General features: G+C 45.2%; 1 protein-coding gene across 1 annotated transcript in view; it reads right to left on the bottom strand.

Moving 5' to 3' along the window:
• Positions 1-26,386, bottom strand: part of LOC122161222 (homeobox protein Meis2-like) — a 97,442-nt gene that overhangs the window by 42,832 nt on the left and 28,224 nt on the right. Inside the window, exon 5 of the mRNA XM_042820485.1 lies at positions 2,959-3,104. Within this exon, the coding sequence (XP_042676419.1) occupies positions 2,959-3,104 (146 nt within the window). The remainder of the gene's footprint in view (positions 1-2,958; positions 3,105-26,386) is intronic.

Here is a 26,386-nt window from a genome sequence, read left to right as displayed (position 1 = left end):
TACCTAGCTAATGGCCAACCTAGGCAGCTATTCCAATGCTGTACCTAACTAATGGCCAACCTAGGCAGCTATTCCTACACAGACTTTAATAAAATGTCGGTTGGAAAAGCAACGATGAAAAAATAAAAACCACAAAACCCTATGTGTAAGCCTGGCCACCACTCCTTGTATTGTTTTAGCTGATTTTTGTTGTTGTTATTCTCCAGGGAACAGAAAGGAAGGCAATTTGGCTGAATTTATCCCCTGAAGTGTTTCAGAGATACTGCCTGCATCCACAGAAGACAGCGCTTGACTACCCTTTGGGCATACATCAACTCAGCTCTGCACATCAGTCAAAATAATGGGGGGCTGTAGCGTGACACTGAGTGGGAGCTATTGGCCAAACAGCTCAACAAGAGGAAAGGCGATGGCCTCGCGTTTGATGTTTTCTTCAATAAAGAAAAAAGATTTTCCTCCTAAGTGGAAAATGAGAACTAAGGGACAAACCTTAGGAAATGAAGTCAGTACATAGAGGAAGACTTAATAGTCTTTGAGATGGAACAACTGCATAGGAGGAATTAAACCAACTTATACACTTTTAAAGGATTGTATTAGACCTCCATTTATTTTAAATCTTTCCAACCATTAATCATTAGTATGACAGACACAGCAATTACTGTCTATTTTGTTTAATTCCATGCCGCTGATGTGTATTAATATTATAATGGTGAGAAAAATCTTTTGCTTTTGAAAAGGAGTGCTCCTACATAGCAGCCCAATTAGGAATTAGCGGAGGCCAAGGGGAGGCTGTACCTCACCTTTAACCGCTGCCCGTTTCCCCCCTGCCATTTCGCAGACGGAAAAGCGAAGGCAGGTTAAGCACAGGGGGCAAAAGGGAGAGATCCCTTGCCATTGACACCTACAGGCAGGTGAGCAGCAGAGCTCTGCCTGTCTCCCCCAGAAGAACCTCTGGAGCCCTCCCCCATGCACAAGTTCTCTAGGGGAGGTTCCCACTCCAGCAAGAGCATTTCAGGCTGCAACATGGGCTTGAAAGAGCCTACAGGAGTGTCCAGCGTTGTTTTCTTTTGGGGAAGCTATCCATTACCTCACCTACAGTAGTTTTGCCCCAAGATCCTAGACGATGAAGGTTTGGAACGCAAACTGATTTTGCTTTACTGAGCTAACTAGGCAAGCCTGGAACTGCCTCATTGCTGCCAGGAGAAAGAAAAGCTGTCCTGCAGTAATTCTGTCTGCCCCACCTAGCTGGGTTTCATTTGCACAGGGGATGGTGAATTTTTCGAAGTAAGCTTTAGCTAAATGCTGTAAGGTAGCATACACAGCAGCTTCACTGTGCCAGTCCTGGGGGTTCTGCACATGAGCTCTCCAGGAGAAGAAACCACCTCAGCAGTATGTGCCCAGGCAAGATCCACAGGCACCCTCCTCTTTTCTTTTGCACACCATTATTTCACAGCAAAAGAGTGAAAAGCTCCTTGCACCCTGCACCCAGCCTGTCTGGCCTGAAGAGCTTGCAAGGCATCTTCTCCAATCTACACCTGAACAAGCTGTAGCAGGCCAGCTTGGGCACTGCTGGCAACCCTGGGCCATCCGGGATGGAGATGCCCCTATAACTCACATCCGTCTGCTGGGAGGCAATGGCCTGTCAGCTCATCAGAGTCAAGAAGTCACTGTGATACTGCAACAAACCAAAAGGGACCTTCGCCTCTGGGGGCAATGCACTAAATGATATGGGGCTAGGGAGCTGGCAAAGCTGTGGCATGGCTGGCATCGAGACTGGAATTAAACAGGGGGCATTCAAAGCTCTCCCCAGCCTCAGAAGAGGAGTGTTCAGGCATGAAGGTTCATTCATAGCAACCTGGGACAGCACAGGGCAGAATTCCCCGCCTGATCCCCGTGCTGACAAGAGTCATGCAGGTATCTGGTTTCTTGGCGCAGCGGGGGACGAAGGGACAAACTGCAGGAGCATGGCCTCAGCTTTAGGAGCATGCCCTTGGCTGGGCTCCACGGGGCTGGACAAGCTGGCAGCTGCTAGTGTCACCCTGTCCCTACCTAGAGGCCAAGATGAGAGGCCAACACTGCTTGTCACCACTGCTTGCAGGGCACAGGCTTCCCTTGCCCGGGCCTTACCCCACTAGCACAGAAAGCAGGCTGGAGATCTCGGGCTGAAGGCTTAAATCCCCACAGTGGATGACAACACAGCAACAGATCACCAGGATTTGATGAAAAAGAAGAATGGCATTAGAAACACTTGGCTAAATGCTAGCGTTAGAAGGTGTGGGATATCACATAAACTCTTTAAAGGAGCTCCAGCAACCAGCTTAACCCCGCACACCTGTCCAGAGCTTTTCATTTCTAATCCCAGAAATAAATGCAGGTAGCTGTGGCAACAGAAATAGCTGCTCATCCACCCCCCTCCCCTCAATGATATTAAATGCAGTGGTAACTTACACTCTGGGAATGAGAGCATCTCACAAAAAAAAATTATACTTTTCTATTAAACCAGATACATTCAGACCTTTCATCGTGAAGCTTCTGACAAACATGTGAATAAGGTCTTTGTTTTCCCATGCTTTGTTTTTAGAGCTCCCCAGTTATTTGCAACTGCTCTCTGCTCCAAAGCAGTGATTCCCATGTCAGCTACAGGGAGCTGCAGAGGGCAGGACAGGATTCCCAGGTTGGCAGGATAAGCTCAGCCACATTTTGTGGTGACGTCCTGTTAACAACTGCAACTCCAACCAAAAATCTAGAAACAACACACACACACAAAAACACCCCAAAACCATAAAAAGATACGCTCCATGCTCCTCCCCTGACAGCTAGCAAATGAGGCAACAGCTCTGCTCAGAAAAGTTCCCTGAGCTGCCTGTCAGTAACATAATACGTATTTTTGCTTTCTATGACTACTACAACTATGACATTTCCCATGTTTTATTTTGCATATGTGATCTAGAGTTCACTTACTGTTAGATGCTGGAACAGCCATGCCCTCATGATATTTGTGGCTACTTTGGGAAAGATGCCACGCTTTTTATGTCGCTTTTTGTCCTTATCTGGATCATCATCATCACCTGTGCTGGGGGAAGCTACACTGTTGTCCAAGCCGTCACCTGTAAATATAGTGAATCAAATTTTGACTTATGCTACCTTTATATACTTCAGCCGAAGCCTGGCTTTGGGTATAAACTGCATGAATATTTAAATGAGGTATAAATTCTTTAACATTGTAATTCACCAGGGGTTGAAGGGTTGGGGGGGGAAGAGACACGGGGTGAGGGAGGGTCTCAGGACTGTGTCAGTCTGGGTTATCCTGAAGGACAGCGTGGCCATTTCTGCCACTGGATTCATCAGTGTAACCCAAACAAAAAGTGCTTAATTTTTATTCATTTATTTTTTTTCCAATGCATCCCATTTGAAAAGGTGGCTTTTCTTCACACTGCGTCACTCCCCAAAACTAATACCCATCAGCTACTTTGGCTGAGATGGCAATTAGGAAAGCATTGATGCTATCGCATCCCCAGGCCGTGTGTGAAGCTGGGTACAACATCTCACTCTGGGAAGAAAAAATTGGGTGAATGCATCTCTCTTGCAATACCAAAATCTCTCCCCAAATTCATAAACAACCAGAAGATTGGCACAGCACTTACTTTAAGTCTTTTCTAGATGTCCAACTTACCCTGCCTTTTTGATGGGACACGGATAGCTAACTGGCCTCCCCTCTGCCCAGTCTATAGAAATTCACAGTGGGATAAGTAGGTACCAATTTGACATACACTGACATTAACACCCAGCTTTGTGTTGATGCACCGCATCAGTGCAAGGTGTCTGCTCCCGTTAAACAACTGATCCAGAATGAATTTCCTCAATGCAGAGAAGGTCTTAGACACATCTCATCACATTAGCAACATGTCTCCAGGAGCACGTAACTGTGCAGCAGCCAGCTTTGGTCTGGGCTGATGGGCTGGCAGTCAGAGCAAAGCAAAAGTTGTAGTGTTCTCAAGTTTGCATGCAATTTTTGTTTCAAACCCTGAAAGCAGTTTATAAGTCCACACAGAAATCCAATCTTTTCACTCTCTGCACGTGGACTAAACTATACAGCCTGGCTTCCAAAAACATCACATTGGTATCAGTGCGGAGCTGTGATGTTATTAAGCAAGTGGTTTCTACACTCTTGGGCAAGAATGATCGAGGAAGTCATCTGAACAGGGCTAAATCAAAACTAATTCTGTTACCAATCAAAAAAAGCCCATCATCAACACAAAAAGAACGCAGGCTGTCAAAATTATGATTTGTTAAATAGCTTTCAGCAGTTAAAACAAGATATTATTAGCATTATATTTTTAGTATCTTCCTGACTGTGACAAATTTCTAACTGTCCTTATGACTTGGGCTGTGTCTTTAATGAGGCGGTAACCTTAAGTAGTTATAGACACAAACAAGACTTTTATGAAGAAATCAGATATCCGATAAATTCTTTGAAAGCTCGGTATGTAAAAAAGGGCTTTTATACAAAGAAGCAATTCACCATATAAAATAATAATTCATAAAAGAAACATGAGCAAAGGAAACAACTCAACAGCATTTAAAATTCCACGGGCTAATCCACTTCTGTCTGAGAGAGGCAAACAAGGAAAAGAAAAGTATTACGCATTCATTGATTAAAAATGAAAAGCTTCTAACCTAATGACACTGCCTTTCACCACCTCCCTACAATTGTGTCGTTCCCCCCCCCCCCTTATTTTTTTAAAACACACTCTCTCCTCATTTCAAACCCCCTTCAGATTAATTTAGCAGGCATTGCCTCGTGCCTGATGGGAGGAGGACTCATTGATAATTTATGGAAATATCTACTATAATCCAAGGGAGATGACTTTTTTCCAGCTTTGTGCATCAATAGATAATCAAGGCCTTAAAGCAGCCTGAGCTTCCCATTACCTCGGGCAAGAGAATTCCTGAAAGCATGCCTCCGGGGCACCTGAATTATATCCTCCATTAGGAGAGGAAAAGCTTTCTGCATTCCACCTATAACACTCCCCAGAACCTTTCCTGTTTATTTCTGCTGTATGAAAGCAGAAGCATTAGGAACAGGATTTTTTAAGTGAAGACTTATGTAGATACAATGGAGAAACCTTTCAAGCGCGAGCCAGATCACCTCCTTCAATCCCTGGCAGTGACCTATCCCAAATAAAAGGTTTCTGTTACATCATTAGCTCAAGCCAAAAACAGCCTCGGCTTAATGCACAGTTTGTTCTTCCTACTGTTTTTAGGCAAATACTGCTACTTTACTCCCATCTGGGAGGGAAATTACACTGCTGGGTTGTAATCTAAGACAAGATTTTCATTGGAAGCAAATGCTTTCAATCCAGTGTAAATACTGGTGCATGTTCAGAAAAGCCTAAAACAATAAACCCTGGCCCCGTCCGACCCAAGCCAGAGAAAGTGAAAGGGAGGGAGCGGATAACAAAGCACCCGGCTATCCGAAAAGCAAATTCTTCGCTAGACTTTTATAAATTGCTTAACCTCTTCCACTTTTTTCAAATTGAAAATTGATCCCGTAAAGACCAAACCGCGGGGAGAAGTCTAAAGGGTCGATTGTGGATTTTAGCATTTCCATCTCCTTTTGCAACTCGAGACGCTCACCTCCACGAGGTCTCTAGAGATATAGTCTCCCCCTCCCGCGCCCCCCGCCCCTCTTTTTAAAGCTTGCTGAACAAACTTGAGGAGCGCTGACCAGCCACACGGTAGCAGCTACGGACCGCATTTGTAAAATGTCAGCAGTGACTTCGTTCCTGAAGTTGACTTCTCCTGCCGCCAAATGAAGGCAAACTGAAAAGGTGGAAATAATCATAGAAATGATGCTAGTCCATAAACAAGCTTACAGCCTCATTAGTATAGCGGGAGGCTCCGCTGGGTGATTTATGCTTGTTTTGCTGATGCCATGAGGAAATGCCATAGGGCAACTTTAGCCAGCTGCTAATGGTTTCTGACAGCTTCTTAGCAACTAGTGCAAGCAACGCCGTAGCGTTTGCTAGTGACAGAAACCGAAAATGTCATATTATCTGCCCATGTGTCACGAAGTCCGTGTGGCAATTAACTAGCAGGCCAGTGACTGAGGGGCCAGAGGCTCTTCAAAATGGCCCGTGGCTATTGGGGGCAGAGCAGGCTCACTGCTCACGTTTGCACTGCACATATGCACGCCGTAACGCGCAAGCCAGGCCTGACCACCGCCATCAGGGCGCGGATGGGCTCAGTCCTTCCAGCTCCTTTGTCTGGGAGGTGCTCCCCATCACCTCTTCCTTAGGCGCTGTCAGCAAGATCGCAGTAATATGCCTCAATATGATGGCTGAAAACGGCGTGTTAATAGGCAGCACCCCATCACCCAACTCTGTGCACCCAGCCGAGGTGCTGGCTGTGTTTCTGCTCTCTCACACAAATGAGCCTGAAAGGATCTCAGGCTAGTGAGGCAGACACGTTGCCTGTCGGCTTGCTGGAAGCACAGCTGCTCGACATGGCAGCCGGACACCGTCGAACAAGCTGAAGAGAACGTTGGCTCCACACACCCCAAACCATGCGCTATGCGTCAAACTGTCAGACCTTTCAGCGTGGCCATTTGTCCTTTCAAATAATATTTAAGAATTGTTTTTACTAAACCTTATAGGCCACGCTCCAGCGAAAGAGGCCAACCAACATAGAGAGGAATTTGTCCTCCAGTTTGTCCATGGACGATTTGGTGCAGGACCCAAGCCCATCCCCATGCAGCGCGGCAGGTGACCTGTAGCAGCTCCCGGCCCACCAGGCAGCTCAGATTTCAAACACGCTGTCTATTTAAGCACACCCAGGCATTTAGGCCGCGCTATCTTGTTCCTTTCAAGACGGGATAAAGCAGCATTTATCACATTCAGGCCACTGAATGGGCCAAGCTGGCCATGCCAGCGGGGCCTCCTTCCCACGCAGCCACCTCCCGCGCCTCCTGCTCTCCAAAATCTGGAGGCAGAACTACAGGGCAGCTAAGTTAGAGCCTCTCCGTGAGCCATTCATGCTCTCTTTGTCGCAGGTGATCTGCTGGAAACCTTTACTGGCAAAATAGGTACTGCTGGAAAGCAATGCTTGTGCTTATACACCATCGCTGCTACAGAAATTAGGCAGTGACTGGAAAACTTCTCCCTGGGCTTCATACTGAAAACAGTTCAATGTCATGGCCTGCAGTAGTGGGAGGGCAGGAGGGATGGCATATTCAGGTCTCAGTCCTTTCAATCATGAAGGCTGAAAGGTCAGGTGTCTTCAAAACCCAGCTTTCAAGCACTTGCAGGTGAACTGGCCTGTGCAATAGGGTGGTCTCTTGGATTCCAGGAAAACCACTCACCTGCACCAAGTCAAAAGTGTTCCCCAGGCTTCATGGGCTTGGGTCTGTCAGGAACAGACAGTAGTGTCCAAATGAAGTGGCCATGCAGTACAATATGGTGCTCACACGGCACTGCCTGACCCTTGTCCATCCTGCACCCCTGCACACACTCAACCAGGAAGTAATGCTTTCTGGTGGCTCTTCAGACCATAAACACTCTTCCTTTGGCTCTCAGTGGTGAAGAGCAGAACACTGCTTTCCCACAACAAGCGTTTTCACCAGATATAGCAGGTCATTTTTCACTGCAAGCAGCCCTGTCCTGTAATCAACCTGTGTCTGCAGTACAGATATATCACAGAAATGCAAGCCATTCTTACAAAGCCTTCTCCCCACACCTTTGTGGTGAGCGCTGAAGATGCAAGATCCATGTCCTCTGAAGGACTCAGCTTGAAGGTTTGCACATACTTTTATATTCAATAAGCTAATACAGTCCAAATATCCATTGTATGAGAGTTATTTGCACTAAGTTTTATAGGCCACACTCTAGTGAAAATCTGCACTAGACTAAGATATTTCACAGCACTGAAGCATTGCAACACACTGCCTCAAAGTTCATAGGCTTTTCAGTAGGGTGATTAAAAAAAAATAGACAGTAAAATTTTCTTTAAAAAGCCCTTACATGTTGGAGAAATCCTACATTGCTTAAACCAAATATTGAACCATTCACTGGCCAACCACAGCTCTGTTCCTTTCTCATTTAACCCCTTCAAAAATCCAAATTGTTTTAGTAACCTTCTCAGTTGCTGGAAAGCAGGATTCATTAAGAACTTTGAGGAGCAATATAATCTACTACAGAGTTGTAAGTGGCTTTCTGTAACCTTTCTTCAATGCTGTATGCTAACTTGGAGTAACTATTATAGTCTCTGCACCTTTACAGGTATACATCTCCAGTTTGTTGTGTACCCACACATCTACCACACTGACTCTCCACCAAGCAAGAACAGCTTTATGCATGAAGTGCAATTTTCCTCCAAGGTACAAACCACCAACTCCCAGAAAGCAGACCCAGGAATTCAGCATGTTTTTTTAGATAAAACAAGGGCAAGAGTGAAAGGAACACGCTGCAACCTGCTGCTCATGGACTTAAAACAAGAACTGCCATTTCACACCACCACTGAATGGAGTTGGGCAATCAAAGAAGAACATAGAGGTTTTGAGAGTTGTTGTTCTTCTGTTTTTTTTGGGGGGGTGGTGATTGTGCAGTCAGCTTGGCACACTCAGAAAGCTTTGAAGCAGTCCCAAAAAGGATTTACAGTGATGGAGGTCTGCTTGTGAATCTGAAGAGTGGGGCTGAAAGGGACAGGTTTATTTTTTCTTATTCCTTTAGGAAAAAGCCTTCTCAAATATACTTAGTAAAAAGTTAATGAGGAACAGAAAGATTGAAAACGAGCACTAGCAAGGAATACTGTTGTGCTTCAGTTTGCACGCATCTCTTAAGGAGATGCACTCCATGTTTCATGCAAGGATTCAGCCCATGACATGAGCAGTAGGAGGCTGTCAGTCACGGATAGTATCCATATTTACAAGATAGTAAAGAAAATAGTTGCAAAAATATCCTACACAAATATTCATAGATGGAGTAACCCGGACCAGAATAAATTACACTCTGGCATTTGACAAATTTTCAAAGTTTTTTCATTGAATCATTGTACTTTGTTCTCTAGAGACAGGAGCACCTTCTTCTAGTAACTCAATCCTCCTTTTTGACTTGAATTCCCTTCAGGCAAACAACGAGCAAATTAGCTGTCTACACAAAGGTTAAGAACAGCATTGATGAATTGGGGGTGGGAGGGGGGCATAAAAAAAACCCACAGATTTTACACATTTTCATTTGTTTGGCAGCTTTTTACAGATAAAACTAAGGAAACCTGTTCTTCTGCACAGTGCAGCACTTCTTAATAAGGTTCACAAAACTTCACTATCATGAGCAAGATATTTCTGAAGCTGTACATCTATGTTCCATATGAAATATTAAAGAGAAAGCAGTTCATTGTATGGGAAGCAAACAACTTTCCACTGCCAGCTACAGAAGTTTACTTTAAGCAACTGGAAGCAAATACCCTACAGAAGAAGAAGAGTATCTGGTTAAATAGAAAAAACATCCTACTCCAACAGAGAAAAAGCTTAAACAATTTGTTGGGTTATTTTGTTTGTTTTTACCTAAAACAAGCATGGAGTCCCAGCCATTCCTCAAAAAAAGCTGCTTTTCAGCCATTCTCTACTTTGTTCCAATAAGGGTCTTTTTTGAAACACATTCCCTCCAACCTCAGCTGGAGAGTTGGGCTTCCCAGTCAAGGGTCCCACCAGCTGTGTTCTCTATGAATAAAGTCACCACGCACAGCTTCCATGCAGGTAAATTCTCAGCTGGTTTCACTCAGGCTAGCTCACTTACAAAGCAGGAACACACAAGAAGCAGCAGAAGGAGCGCAGGGCTGCTCTGCCATGGGGGAAATATGCCCAACCAATATCCCAAATGGCCACAAGGTCAACTTCTGCCAATCTCTATAGCTCCTTAACAACTGGCTCAATCTATGTTCCTCCTGCTCATAGGGCACTCACAGGATTGAGCACAAGCAGCTATAAGAAACTCAAAAGCAAAGACCAGACACATACTAGGTATAAACTAAGGGACGTATTACCTGTGGAAACAGTTTGTTATAGCTGAGCATTTAAATAGGCTTCCTTCCCTCAAAAAGAGTTAAACTGCCCTGGGCCCTGCCTGCATGCTTGCTCCAGAGATGATGCTGTAGATTTCATGTTTTACAACAAGAAGAATGTGCCAAGCCCTTGACACTATCCAAACCATTGAAAATTAGATTTTTCTACTGGAAAAAAAACATTTCATTGTTTGCTGAAATGAACCAAAACGCTTATGTCTGTTGAGCCAATCTAAAGCATTTTCTTTTAGTCCAATTCCAGACAAGCCAAGGCCAGCCCAAGCTGCAGCGTGCCCTGCAGGAACTGTAGCTCAGATGCTGTTTGCCCCAAATTCTCTTTTGTAGGACCAGATCCCATATGTCACAGGAGACATACGATTGTAACCGACAGGAGAGAAGTAGCTTAGATGTGGCATGGGCAACTTGAGATTTGTGATCTGTCAAGTACACAGTGAACATTTCCAATTGGAAGTTCCCACGTGTTCTGTTTTGAGTGAAAAAGTTCTTGTTTGTAGGTAATGTAATTTCTTCTGCTTCTGTCACCCACAGTTTAAAAGTACAGTAAAACACCACAGTAGTAGAACCAATACAGTCTATTTCCTCTGCCTCAGGAAATCCATCAGGAATATCTGACAATAAAAACTAAACATGATTAAAAGAAACCTGACATTAAGCTTCCCTTTGCATGCCATGGCAGCACCATACACTCCACTTCCCGAAATTCAGTGGTCACTTTGTGGCCATCAATGACAAAAAATAAGAGAAATAAGAACAAACACCCCTGCTATTTTCCTTTTTGCCTTTTGACAGTAACATCTCAGCTACCATTGCTGGTGCTTCCAAATAGCATCCGTCAGCTCACACAACATCATAAAGATCCACTTGCATCAGCCAATTGCTCAAGCAAATTCCACCCACTGAAACATCTTAATTGGGCAATTAGTGAAAAGACACCTGGCTTTGAACTTAAGCCACAAATCATTCCTTTATATCTAAAACAAGAGGAAGATAATTTTGATTTGTTTTGCAACGTTAATCCAAACTACCTTCTGAGAGTCTGCTGGTTCCCAGTGCAGGAGCCCATATCTCACAGTGATGGAAAGGAGGGCAGAGATGAGGGATGGCCCCATGCACCTGGAAGATCCTCTTCCACAGGTGTACTAAAGTCTGATGAGTCAGATAACCATGTGGTTATCATTAGCATTAATAACACTTGCAATCTTGGCTGAAAGGATGGCTTTGGGACTCCCCTCACCCAGTGCCAGCGCTGCCTAGCATGCTCAGGAGCCTCCTTTACTCTCCAAAGACAAAACCCTTTGTTATAGCACACATACAGCCAGTTCAGGAAAACACCTTAATTACAAAACAAGCAGCTGTCTCCATAACAAACCCTTTATGAGGAGAGTGTAGACAGAATGAGTAGCATTTTTCTTATGCTCCTTGCTGCCTGGTGCTCCAAATCCACTCTCTTGTTGTTCCAGCAAAGGCCGCCTGCTCTGGACAGCCTGTGACAATAGCAGTGGCTGCTCCTCTGGAAGGAGGTACAGAAGCCAAAGGGAGATAAGTAGATTTGACAGAGGCAGAGCTCACACCAAATTTTCTTCCACTTGACTGTCCCTCTCCAACACAAAAGGCAAATCTGCTCTGATGAGGTGGTGCTGAAAAAGGGCTACAATGGGAAAAACAAACCTGGAGCCAGGCTCTAGGGCTACAGCCTGCAGCTGGCTGTGCTCGGCACAACAGCTGCTGGCAGCAAGCCCATACCTTGTCTGGTCTCAGCTACACAAATTTGTTTTAGCAACCCCCCATTTGGGTCAGTTGGGATAAAATCTCAGTGCATCCAGGTAGGAGGCATGAATCCACCCTGATAAGAGGCCTGATAACCCTGTAGGCTGTAGGACCTCCTGGAGGAACAGCAAGAGAGGGGAACTCTCAACCATCCTCAGCTGAGCTGCCTTCTTGTTGTGACCCAGGCCTAAGCATCCCCATCGGGCAGCTCAATTCTTCTGAGTTAGCCCATCCTCTTTAGCTCCACCTTAACCTGTTCAAGACACTCCTATGTTCTGTCTTCATAAAATCATAGAATGGCCTGGGTTGAAAAGGACCACAATGATCATCCAGCTCCAACCCCCTGCTATGTGCAGGGTCACCAACCAGCAGACCAGGCTGCCCAGAGCCACATCCAGCCTGGCCTTGAATGCCTCCAGGGATGGGGCATCCACAGCCTCCTTGGGCAACCTGTTCCAGTGTGTCACCATTCTCTGTGTGAAAAACTTCCTCGTAATATCTAACCTAAACCTCCCCTGTCTCCCCCCTGTTTAAAACATTCCCCCTTGCCCTATTGCTACCCACCCCGTTTCCTGTGACTATTGCAGCTTCTGGTGTTTTGCTGCTTGTCTCACAGTGCGAGATAGAAATATAGTTTAGAGTGGTTTGAGGGGTGTTTTTATTGGTTTGTTTATTGCAAAAGCTAAACAAAAAACAATAAACATCTCAGGAGGCCCCAAACATGCAATGAATGGGAAAGTTAAGTCAGGTCAAGACTTTAACTACCAACGCTAGACAGTTAAAACCTACATTTCACCTACAGGAGCACACAGGCCTCAGTTTTACCTCTTCATCTTCCATCACTATACACTCCTTGGCATTAGGTACTTCAGTTTACTTGGAATATGCAAACTGATAGGAAGAAGAGAAAAAGTTCCTAGGGCAACCTAGAATTTGAGTATTATTCATGTTGCTACATCTAACGGCATCACCAGCAGGAATCTGTTGTGAGAAGGATGGAGGAAGGGAGGGAGACAAATTGCCATCTCCAGGTGATTTCTCTTTTGAATCCACTCCTTCTGAGCCAACACTCAACCAAAACCTCACACAAAGCTCAAAGCAAAGACAGACCTTAGCAAAAGCCACACAGTGCCTGAAAACCAAACCAGAACAAAGCTTAAACATCCCCCAAAAACCAAATCAAAAAGCTTCACGAGAGCAAATTCTGTCTGAGGGCACACCACACAGTTGCTGCTCCCATTCCAAAACCAACAACTTCCCTGTGTCCTTTCTGTCCATGTGGAATGAGCTAGGAAGGTTTATAGGCAGTGGCTGTGATGTGAAGGAAAAGACTGACTTTTCAAGTATCCTGTAGTGCTGGGAAGAGAGAAGAATGGAAAGAAAATGGAAGGAGCAACCTGGAAAGGAGAAAGGAAAAACAGGAGACCTTGGCTCAAAGGAGAGTGCTTACCACACCCTTAGCTTTGCCTTCATCTATAGATGTTTGCTTTTATAAATCTTGGAAAAAATGTGGTGCATGAGCTAAGTAGGCCCCTAGGCAGATTTAACTTGGATGACCTGAACTTATTCTGCAGATCACCATAGGTCTCACTGACCTTGGCAGTGACACAAGGACCACATTTTCTCACGGATGAATTGCTTCAGAATAATTCTGCCAATGTATTAGGCATAAATAGCCCTTTATTTAGCACTGGGCAAATACGATCTCTCCTTCTGCCTCTCATCTCCCCAGACAAAATCTATTTATTAGGATAAGGAAAACCCTACCCTCCATCGAGGTCTGGTACGCATTTCGAAGGCCAGGCAGAAGCTTGGCTGCTTTGTGCTTATGGCAATGCATGTTCATACTTTGCCTTCAGCATGATGCAATTGAAAGGTAGCTGGTAAGATCTGTTGCTTTTGATTGGAGCGGTCAGCCTGCATATCTGTGGGTAAATATACAAGTACCCTCAAACTCAGAAGAGAGGAGAAAATACAGATCAAAAATGGGAATATTCAGCTTCAGCCACTGAAACAGAAAACACAATCCTCACCTTACAGCACCTAGCTGTAAGGCAGCAAAATGAAGCTGCTCCGAGGTAAGCAGAAAGATTATATCTCAGTTTTGCAGAAAATCAACCCATTTGGAAGGAACAGGTACGCTTCTTGGAGAAGTATCATCAAAGTTGGGATGGTACAGACCTTTCCATCCATGAGTTTCACTATTCTGTGCCTCTGGTCACTTGAGGCCACCTCACATTGCTCCTGGGCTCTGCAGATGCCCTGCACGCTTCCTCCCCACTGCGGAGGTGGCTAAAGTGGCTATTACACTCAGTCGGTACTCTAATGCCACCCGACCCTTAATTGCTAAGGAAAAGCAGACTGTAACCACAGAAAGGGCTTTCTGGCCATGGCTAAGGAAGTATCAGTTTTGAGGTCTGAATAATATCCCTGAAAAACATGAATCAGAGTGGTCCTTTCAAGCTGTGCTGTGATTGATAGAGGTAAGCAAAACTACTGAAGAGTAATCTGATGAAGACCAGGATGTTTTTGTAACAGGTACACAGACATTTAGACGCAGACAAAAAAGAAAGAAAATACTTGCAAACTGGCATTCAAATTGCCTTGTGACAGTCAAATAAATCCTAGCAAATACTTATTTCCAGTTACTGCCGCTATGAAAAAGAGCCTCTGTAACAAACTCACTGCAAGCTGAGCAGAAAGGAAACCCAATTTTCCAATTGTTTGTGGACCACTTGCTTCAGCCGCACAACTCACAGCTGACCACTTCCAACCTGCAGGCAAGGGCCAGTCTCAAACTGGGTCACTGAGGTTTTGCAGGCGCAGAAGTTAGTCTCCAGCCACACACTTGCACTCTACTCCATTGCAATGCTCGAACAACAGCCACCAGTGCCAGAAGTTGGCGATTCTCGTGAGACACGAAAACGCTTTCACAAATATCTGCCAATTATCTGAACAGTCACCAACAATGCCAGCCTCTGAACCGCTGCTAATCACGCTGCCATTTTCTATGCAAAACAACTTTGAGTTCTGTAATTTATTTGAGCTGCCTGACCAGCTTCACCTGCAGCTCGTGGTTTATGCAAATGAGAAGGGAAGACGGAGGTTTTCAGCTATAACCGCAGGCTCAAGTTCAAAGCTCATCTGAAAACTATTCTTACGTCTACATTATTTAATATTTGTGGAAAAGATTTCAACACAACAACCGTATTTACAATGGAAACGATCTAAGCAGCAACCTGAACAAATAAAAACACCCCAGGAGAGGGTCTTGCTCATACAGCCACGTGGAAGCTTTCTTTCCTGCTTACCTCTCAGAGGTTTTCTGCAAGGCTGAGGTTGCATATGAGCATGCAGGGAGAGGTTCTGCACAGTGCTGCTGTTTCAGTTTGCTCAAAGACAACACAGGTTACTCCATCCCATGGTGCAGACTGGAAGCAGCATGTAGGTAAGGAGGCTGAAGACCCAGAGCCCAACTTTCCAATACCCCACGGTGAGCTGTGCAGGTTACAACCCGTGAATGGTAAGTAGAATTCCCTGCTTGCACATCCCTGGAAGCACTTCACTTGGCTCCATCCTGGGGATTTCCCTTGAGAGCCATCCCTCCAGATGCCAGATAAAGGCAGTGACAAGGTGCTGACAACGCCTGTGCTGCTGCTGCCAGTCCCCTATCCTCCTTCTGCCCCAGACTCCAGAGCTGGCTCCAGCCCCAGAGTCTGCACTTGGAGCTTTGCAAGGATATAGAGCCCTGAATTCTGTGTTTCTCGAGCACATCAGGAGCACTGCTTGCAATCAGGAGATACATGGGGAAATAGAATCCAAAGGGAATTTGTTCGTCTTTGATATGAAAATACGAGTTCAACACATTCCCCATAGAAATCATAAGAACAACAACAACAAAAATAAAGCAAAAGAAAACCCAGCTCATCTGCTAGAGAGGATCGCAACAAATACAACCACAAAACAAAATGGATAAATGAGCCTTTTGGAATGCGTGTTAGCGTGCCTAAATGGACTGAAGGTGAATCTTGTTTGTTAGGGGTGGAAACGGGTTTAACTCCGGTTTTACATTTAAAAGCATCCAAGGGAGGGAGGCGGAGAGCAGTGCCACCAGCTGCAATGCCCGGTGGACAAAGGACCCCGCGACCACCAGCACAACAAAGCCACGACCCAGTGGTCTGCATGCTGCCGTTCCTCCCACGTGAACTCATTTCATTTCAAGGTTTCATTCATGGAGTCTTTCATCTCATGAAAGGCCACCACGGTGTTTAGTTGAAAGCTGTGAGATCCACTGCTAACCTCGTTCCACGAGCCTGGGTTTTACATTCAAGTCCCCAGCTCCTAGAGGCACACAAAAGCCTTCCACCACAACCCACAAGTGGAGCAACAGTGTCCAGATGGTAAAGGGAGCAGGAAACCTGGCTTTCCAAGAGCTAGGCATGGAGACACAAACACTGCTTCCCAGGACTTATGTTAAATAGATATCTATATTTACACATTTATTCTTATGCCTGTCAACATTTATGCCCAATTCATATTTGCAGTACTGACCAGCAAAGACAAGAGTTTCAGAGGATGACAATGCCAGAACACCAAGGAGCAGCACAGGAGACAGTGCCACATGCAAGTCCAGTGCCCAAAACTACCCCCTGCTCTTCAACAGCACAAAAAGCTTTACCCGTGCGGAGCATGAAGTTCCTTCCCAAAGAAACAAGGAGCCTGACACAGATGCACCCCTCCTTGCTTGAGGTATTTCAGTTGGGCAGTGATGTTTAGCAACAAACAGTGGCGATAAGCCTTCGCATAGTGCCTCCACAGGCAATGGAGAGAAATAAGAACTCTCCAGAGGGAAATCTGGGATTGGGATGACTACAGGAACGTGCAGACCACTAGCTTGGAATATTGGTATAGAAAACTTGTGAGCAGCGAGGCTCTCAAGGAAATGCTGGATAACGAGGGCAGGATATGCCTACCTCTGCTTTTAAACGAGATCTGGATGACGGGGCCCCTTCTAAAATTACTCAGGGTGGAAAGGCTGAATTTAGCATCCATCTATTACCTTATCATGAGGATACAACCTCGTGCTTCCTGCCACTGGGAATACGCAGAACTCTACTTCTTATCGTCACATCAGAATTAATGTCTTCTTCCTATTTTCTCTTATTTACAAAAAAATGCCCTCCTTGATAAGTAGCCAGCTGAATTTATGTCTTACCAAACTAAATTTAAATGCAAGAAACAGGAAGCTTTTACTTGGAAACTGGAATTCCAAGCACTCGGTGGCAAACAATGAGCTGGGGAGATAAAGATGCAATGGAAATGGTGGGGGACAGACCTGACAAGCTTCCTGCCCACACTGCCTCAAGAGCATGTGTCCCACCGTGATAGGAGCAGCCACACTGCCCGCTTTTATTTTGGTAATTGTATTTGTTCCTGTGAAAACCCCTATAAAAACAAGTCGGAAGAGCAGACAATAGTCAGCCCGCCATCTCTTATAGCCAGATCTTTTACTTAACACTTTAGCACAAGATGCAATCAGCAGATCTTTGTCCATTTATACAATTCTCCCTGCTGCACCGAGGATTGTATTACACTCTCAAGCATGTGCACCAGCCAGATCCCAGCATCAAGCCTTCCCCATCACTTCAGGAGATTGATCTGATACTTGAAAGCACATTTGCTATTATCTACTACAGCCCTTTGGAAATGACATTACACAGATACGGGGGGCAGGCAAATATTGCCGCTCTTTTATTATTCCTGCCATTCACTCGCTTGTAATATCTGAAAAGTTCCCAGGTCAATGGGATTACGTTATCTGCCTCCCCGGGCTTTATCTCCTCCCCGCACCCCACAGGTATCCATGTCAAAACGGGACTCTCCGGCGGGGGGTTTCTTTGCCTCGGGTCAGCCTCAGGTCAAGCTTTTCACCGCTTGCTAATGCGGAGCTTCCCCCCGGCCCTCAAACCCCCCGAGTCCCAAAGCTGGGGGGCCAGGCAGCGCCCACCCCGCATTCGGAGGGGGTCGATGTCTCTCACCAAACGGAGCTGCTGGGCTGAGGCTGTATCCCCACTCTAAACCTGAAGGATGGGAGCCTTTTAACGAGTTAGGAGAAATTCAGACTATATTTTTGCCTACCGGAGCAAAGATCAATTTTTACTTAGATTGATTTTAAGATTTACATGCGAGAAATGGAGAAAATTGGATCAAATATATACTAAAGCAAATTGTTGACTCCCATGAAAGCCAGTAAAACCAAAACAAATTTCAGAGATCTCATCTACCAGCACCTGAGGTTTGCTTTATTTCATTATTTTGTATACGTTTACGGAGCAGAAATTTGCTCAACTCTCTTCCAGTTTTCTTTCTCTGAAACAATAAGCCTCCCCGCAGAATATTCTGTACTTGCATATTATCACCAGGATGGCATATGGCAAACTAGCAGCAGGCAGTTTATCTTCATCCTCTTTGCAGGCTAAAATTAGCACCGCTTTTGCAAGGCTATATGATGTATTCAGAGTAGTACGATACACCTAATACAACTTCAGCTCTGTCCCTGGCCAATCTCCAGTGGTCAAGTAAATTGATTATTCATTTTAATTGAATATTAATATGGGTAATAGCAAGTTTACATTTATCAGCTCGTGAGGCGCTTTTAAGCTGAACGCTGCCATTTCACCCACACCAACCACAACAGTAAATAAAATTAATGTACTAGTAACATATAGAATTTCTTTTAATTTGTATGAGGCAATTTTATTTTATATTAAAGCATTATGTATGGAGAGCTGTGCTGCAAAATTGCCTATCTGTGCCTTCTATGTTTTTCAATGATAGGGTATAATGAATCTTGCTGAAGAGATGTACACCCCTGTCACGAGGAACGTGCTCTTCCTGCTCCAGCCTGCATTCCTGCAGATCAGTGTGGTTTGCTTTCTTGGGATTAAATTCAACCAAGTCACCCACTCTGCATCTCCTGACGATGTGGCTACATTGCTCCCCTCTCTGCTTCTCAGCCTGGCACATTACGGCCACCTCAGGGGTTTTCTGACAGATGAAATCCACAGCCAGACACTAACACCAGCACCATTCACTAATTCATATTTTGTAGCTGTAATTCCAAGCAACTTAGCACGACGCTATTTCAGAAGGAAATATGAAAGGTCTTGGAAAAGCCACTACACTGCACAAAGCAGGTTATTTTATCAGCTTTCTTGCCAGGTTCACAGAATAAAGAGATATAATAGTGAGAGGAAGTCACACTCAAGCACGTACATGAACAAACATACACAAACTTTTTATACATTTATACATACACAAACTATTTATACATTGACATTCAAGGACTTTGTGGCTCAAGCTGCTTACTTACTGACAAAACAATCCCCTACTTTACCTACAACCTCTTACAGCAACACAGCACAAGATCAGTTCTATCTGATAGTTACAATGCAATCACGTCATTTATGATTCTGGCTTTTACACAGCTGGTCTCACATGGAATTTGCATGGGTTATTCCAGACAAATACAGAAAAAAAAAAAAAGCAGGAGATGAGCAGTACGCTGCACCAAAATCCTCCCCTGGGTCACGCTCAGTGCCATAGCTAGGTAGTGGGAGGGAGTCAATGAGAGATGCTTTAAAACTGATTGGGGACGGGAAAAGTACAGCACGGACGAAATGCTGCAATCCCGCTGTGGAATCTTCTTTTCCACTCCCTGTTCTGATGTTCCTGTGCTCTAAAAGGAGCTTACACAAAGTTTTAAACCGCAACACTTTCCTTGAGGCACTTCAGCTAATATTGACCGCGTTAATCTTTTCCCTTAATGAAGGCTGTCAACGCAAATGTACGTGGGCTACAGCCCAGGGCACCAGGGAGGAGCATGGTGCTGGCCTTTCTCTGCAGTAGGAGATCTCAGCAAGGCAAGGGAAGCAACAGAAGCTTCTCCAGCCTACAAGCTTGGCTCTATGACCTCCACCTGCTGTTGAGGCAGAGTTAAGTCATACCTCCTTTCCAGCTCCATCGGGACACTACCGACTCAGGAATATTTTTAGCCTGCATCCATGTGACGCTAATTGCACTTCGAGAGCTGGGCAAAGAGTTCAGAACCAGGCAGGCTACGTCCATCACCTGCAGCTCTCCCTGAAGACACACTGGGTCTCCTGGCTGGTCTACCCATTCTGTTCTACAAAGGGTGGCACCTGGGATAAGTAGAGCTACCAGAGCCATCTCCTTTCCATAGCACAGCGCCAGCCACACAAAAAAAAATGAACAGCAAAGGACTACACAGTAACCAAAAAGTCCACCCCTATTACATTTTTACTTGCTTGTATAATATTTTTTCTTTCCAACACCTCCACGCTATGCTCAGGCAAAGAGCAACCACAAAAAACTGCCTGCAACTTCCACGGGAGGTTTTCGGTGCTCACAACTCATTCATTAATTGAAAAAAAAGAAAAAAAAAAAAAAAAAAAAAAGCCCACATGCATCGTTGTGCTTAGAAAAAGTGATGTCAGCATCTTGTAGGGTTGATCCTATTAATTAATCCTTTAAAGAATGCCCCCTCGCCCACAAATATATAATGTAGTGCCAGCTTAATCTTACCTAAAAAAAAAAAAAAATACAATGCAATAAGATTACTACTCTGACTCTGCTAACTGTTACAGCCTTGCTTAATCCTGTGTTTCTGTGCTCTAACAAGCTCCTGTGACACTGTATGGAGTTTATCAAAGCAGTTTCTGATACAAAAGGACTTACATTTTAAACAACATAATTCCACAGTCTTTTGTGCTCTCTCTGCGATATGTTTATCCAATGACTTTCATCCCCAAAGAGCTCAGAGCCTATTGCCTGTTCCCGCTGAAGGTTTCGTTTCAGGCTCCATGCTGGAGCTGGGTTAAAAAAGAAGTTGCAAAAATAGCATCATCGAGGGGCGTTAGGGTGGTGAGACCTGTGGGGCTGGGGCTGCTCCCTCCTGTCCCACCAGGAGCTGGACACCTCTTGCCCACATCCAGACAGCAATCTGCATGGGACCGTTCCCAGCTATGGACGCACTGAGTTTCCCACGGAACACGAGAAGAACACTCTGCTCCCTCCCTGTAATTATCAAATCATCCTGAAAATGAGGAAGAATTGAGAATCCTCCTTATAGCACGTCGTAAAACAGAGAGGGCTCACGCTCACATGATGTTGTTGGAGCTGCCTGCCAACAAAACTTTACGAAGAGCACAGGAATTCATGTTTGCTGAGATGTTAAAGTTGTAAAAGGGGGAAACTGTATTTTGTTTTCCCACAGCCTAAATGAAGGTGAATCAAGTAAATTTGGCAAAGAGTGCAGAGTCACATGCCATTTCCCACAGCAGCGTGGTATTTTCCTCTGGGAATAAAACATTTTCCTTAAACTACTGTTTATAACTCTTATCAGTTCAACAGCAATAGAGCCATCAAGTCCAATATCTTGTGGAAAAAAGTCAAGGTCAACAAGTACTTGCATTTTCGTTTATCTTTAGCTGCAATTGCTACTGACATTCAATTGGGTAATAAACATGAGGACTGTCAAATGCTCTCAGCAAACAGGTGATCCAAAAGCTATCACAGGGAAAGAGGCTACTGCCAGGTAATCAAACAATCCTGTTGCAACAATTATGATTGGAGTGTATTCATTTACAGAAGCAATCGCCTGTCAAATTTGAATGAATATTGTCAAAGCTTTCCCATCACAGGGGTAGGAAGGGCGAGGAAACGCAAACTGCAACGACTTTCTAGTTCTTACCAACAGAAGCACGCCAGCATTAGTGAAACACATCCAAAAATGAGTCAATAAAAACAAATCCAGTAATTATCTTATTTCCTGAATTGAATGTTTTAATAAAAAATATTTTCACATAAAATCCGGAGCTGATCACTCCAAGCAGACGGATCTCGTGTCAGTCTCTTGCAGCAGCAATTGCATTGCAGGACAAGCTCTGGCTTCACCCACGATTCATCAGTTTAAAGGCCTGACTTCCAACCTTAGTCATCTTTTTTTTCCCCCTTGCGCAGCACTTCACGCAAAAGGTAGGAAAATGTTTTACACCAAGCAGCCAAATGCCGCACCCTGTTGCATCACTAATCCAGAAACAATGCCTGTTTGCAGGTTTGGAGTCACTGCAATAAATTGTTTCACAAAAGTGGAGGCCATCTCAAGAACATGACTTGGCTTTTTTAACCTCTGATGTAAGGAGGCCAATGACGCACATCAGAAGGTTGCTCTCTGCCAGCATCCGATGGCCAAAGACTCAGTTGATGCCAGCAAGACCTGGAGAAGCCAATGGGGATCGGAACAGTGCCCTAAATATGGAAAGCCTGTGGTCTGATTGGGAAGCTCATTTGCTCCAACGAGACTCTGCAACCTACAGGAGTGCACCCAGGATGCATAGGAAAAAAAAACAGATCATATCCAAGTGACCTTCAAACTCAAGCACTGCTGAGAATCGGGTATCTTGGGAACCCATTTCTGCAACCAAAATCCCCTTGTCTGTCCCACCCAAGAAGGAAAACAAGATGCTAGGATGCAGCTCAGGAAGAGATTTAGCAACGTGGCATTCCCCTGCTATCTCACCAGAGGTTTAGTATCCAAGGTCTCATGCTCAGGAACATGCTTGCACCATGCAGTAACACTTCTGCGGCCTGTGCAAGCTGGTGGCATGTTCAGCTGAGGCTCAGGATCACGTTCTTATACACATGTCTAGGTATGCAAAGACTTATGCACGGCCACACAGACGTCCAATGGAATAGGCATTTCTAATTGTAGATTTCTTGCCCCCAGAAAGATAAAAAAGAAGAAAGACAAAAAAAGAAGAAAGACTCCAGCAAGTGATTTTTTCTGCTCAGTTACAGGTGGGCTGAGAAGTCAGGAATGCTTGTATTTCCACAGTCACTTTGAAGAGTGAAGTAAGCAGTTCCTTAAGCCATTCTCTCTGCTGAGGATGGCTTCAGACTCCTGTGCCCAGCTTTGTTCCCTGCCTGGCTGAAGCTTTCCCAAACAAAGACTTGAAATCACAGTGAGACGTTTGCCCTGATTGTGAGCTGCTTATTATCTCTGGGGGCTGACCTGAAAAACAAGTCGGTGCTTACGCAGAGATATTCAAGTTTCCCCTAAAAGGCAAATGGGAGGGAGGTTTTTACAAGCAAAAGAACTGGGTTTGTGACTCTGCTATCCACGATTTAGGCAAAACAAACAGCATTGCTAAGTATTCCAGTTAGTTTTGCCAAATCAGAAAGAGAAATGCCAGCTACTAACAGGCGTCGGGAGTAAGTGTGAATGGTTAAATACACCCTGGCAGCAGCAATAGACTGATGCTCAGACCATGTATGGCACGTAGCACGTCAAGGCGAGGGCTCTCTTGCAGGTCTGCATGGAAGCAGAGCTCTGCCTGGCCACAGCACAGAGTTCAGCACCGCCAAAATGCAGCGAACAGCTGAGTCGGGCTGACGAGACCAGAAAAACACACAGAAGGAAGGAAAAAACAGTTTCACGCCCTCCGGCTTTAGAGCAGAATGATAAATTGACATCGTGTTGTTATGAGCATAATCCTCAGCCACTCAATCACTGTTAAAAAATAAAACACGATTCCACGGAGATAAAAATAATTAATGCCGGTGCTGCTGAAGGATGTGCACCTACACGAAGAGCCTCCAACCCAGAGCCACGGTTCAGGTTTCCTGCTTGCAATTACAAAGCCCGTGTTTGCAGATGCTTTCTTCTTTCTCTTCAATCTCACATCTCACTCCAAGCAAAGAGGCACAGGTGCATGCGCTGGTCTGAAGCAAACCGAGTGCTGCCCACTTGATGGAGAAACAGGAAAGGCAAATGGGACTGCAGAGCCTCCAAGAGAACACCCACACGGACACCACTCCTTTCAAACAAGCCTATTACGCTTAATTTGGGCTTCACAATATCTGAACCCCCAGAAAAAGCGCAGGGAGCAGCCCCTGCTGACTAATGCTCTGTCTTTTCCAATCGAGGGTCACATCCAGCCCAACCGATCGCATGATAATGGCAGCAGAAAAGGTCAATCAAAGACAAGCCGGAGCTCCCACCGCCGGGCTGACCTTCGGAGCTTGTGACAAATTGCTATCAGTCAATGTCAACTAATGACGGCGGCTCTTTGGCTAATCAATTGTTCTAAAAATGATCAAGAAAACTACTCACAGGACAGCTCATTTTCACATCAATGCCTGTGAAGTATGAAAAGCTCATTTTTTGAGTTTTTAATAAGCTCATAAGTAAAGCAGTTACTTGGTAACAGGGGTCACCTTAGTGAAAAGACAGAACCTTTGTCTGCCTTTTACATATTCTTTTATTACCATATTATAGTAAAAATATGCCATGCCATTACCGTGCCAGAGGGCTACATAATAAAGAAGGTAATCCTTCATACATTTTTTGAGATAAATACTTCTGCGTTTTAGGGACCTCTGTTTGGATGTAAATAACCATCCACACACTGCCCCTGTATTTAAATGCAAAGCAATCACAGCTGACACACAGCACAGGTGACGTGCCCACTTATTATTCATGCAAACTCCATGTGACAAAGCTGGTAGCGAGCAGCACACTGCAAACCCAGCGGCACCACCACGGGATGCTAGGTCCAACAGCAGCTGGTTGGTCCCCAAAGCCCACACCTGATGGGACCACAAGTTCACTTGGGCTGCTTCCAGCAGAACTTGGGAACCTGCAAACACCACGAAAGCAAACTCGTGTATTGAATAGCCCCGAAACAACAAATGCTGCTGCATGATGGTCTCGGGTTTGAGAAGTGCAGGTACAGCTCTGATTTGCTTTCCTCCAGCCTGTACAGAGAGCATCCAGTCAAAGCACATCTCAAGGCATCATGCTACAAGACGTCTCCTGAGAAAAAGCCACGTGCATGCAAACCAATAATTTGAGTCACCTGGAGCTACAGAGCACAGCCCCCTTCACCCCTCTCCATTCCTCCCCATGTAGATTCCTACCACTAGCATCTGTGCAGCTCCAAATAATCAACCCGAAAGCCCACATAACTATGATCCCCACCTCACTACGGAGGTACTAAAACTTTGGTTTTCATCAGTGAAACTGCAAAGTGGCAGCAGTTTTAGGTTACACCCTAAGCCCGAATTGCCACGGTAGTTTTTCAAATTAAAATATCTTGCGTGGCCTCGGCCCCTTCTTGAGCCGTCCATGGGCAAGAAATAAAGGAGGCAGGACGACACTTAAGCTCAGCCATAATTGGAAGTATGTGAAAAATGAAGTGTCGGTTCGGTCAATAAAGGGCAAAGGTGAAGGGGAACTGCAGCCCGAGCGCGGAGCGAAATGTGCTCATTAAGGCACCCAATCCGAGGGCTGCTGCCCACCTACCCCATTAGTCATCGGCCATCTGAGCGCTCCCAGGGCCTGTCCTGGTGCTCTGATTACTTTCTTTTACGTGCAAGGGCGAGCGGTGCAAAAATCGCCGCTGGAGCACAACGCAGCTCTCTCGCCCCGCTGCCTGGAGAGCAGTCAAATAAAAATGGGATTGCCGTCTGCCCATAGGTTGCCCCAGCTCTTGCAAAAGGCCCCAGAACATTGCAGCCACTGATAGGTTTTGATAAAGAAATATTGCTACTCGCACTTAAAAGAGCAATGATTATGGGAGGTTACAGAACGTTCTGAACCGAGGCTGAGGCCTTCACAAAAAAACTAGAAAAGAGCCTCTTCCCAATACGCTCAAAGGAATAGGATAGCAGCCCTTGAAATTTGTCTGTAATATTATTTTGCATTCCTGTGCTATAACTGTCCACTGCAATGACACAACGCTGGCCTTTTGTGTGAGACACTGTCACTGTCCATGAAATAATACAGCCTGCTGCTCGGTGGCACGAGACCGCCAACCATCTCCCCTGCAGCTAAGTAGGGACTTACACAACAGCTTGGAGCAGCTGGGAGTCATTGCTATCGCTAAGTAAATAAATTTACGCATTAAAAAAGACTTTAAAGTGTTTACAGGAAAGGGAGCCTCTCCTGTTTGCAAAGGTTTTGTTCCATGAATTTTGTACGTGAACATAAAAACACACTCAGTGGGGATTTAAAGCAGTGATACATCAAGTTGAGGAAAAAACCTTCCAGAAAGCCCCAAAATAGAACTTGCATATCGTCTGGATTAAGGATCAAGCAAAAAAATCTTCACTGAGGGCCCCGAGCTTTGTTGTCCGTGTGCCCCATGTCCTCCATGGACCTGGAGCCCAACACACACATAGGGCAGTGCTCTAAGGCTAAATACATGCTTTTCTTACGCAAGGCAAATATATGGGCATGGCAGTGTGCCTCAACAAATGAGATTCCCCCTGAATCTCAGCTTCAGAGTACTGAGAGCAAACCAAGAGCAAAGCAAGGCTCAACAAGACCACCACTATCCTTCCCACATCCCTGTTACTCAAAAAAGGACAGAGGACCTTACCCAAGAGGGCAAGTGGCCCGAAGGCAGGCCTGGGACCAGGCACCCACTGGACAGGGTCTGCTTCCCTTAACTTCCTTCTAGAA

This window comes from Centrocercus urophasianus, unplaced genomic scaffold (genome assembly GCF_019232065.1).
Source record: "Centrocercus urophasianus isolate 14NV4802_14NV808 unplaced genomic scaffold, USGS_Curo_1.0 seq_10, whole genome shotgun sequence".
NCBI lineage: Eukaryota > Metazoa > Chordata > Aves > Galliformes > Phasianidae > Centrocercus > Centrocercus urophasianus.
This window is presented reverse-complemented; position numbering and strand designations above follow the sequence as displayed.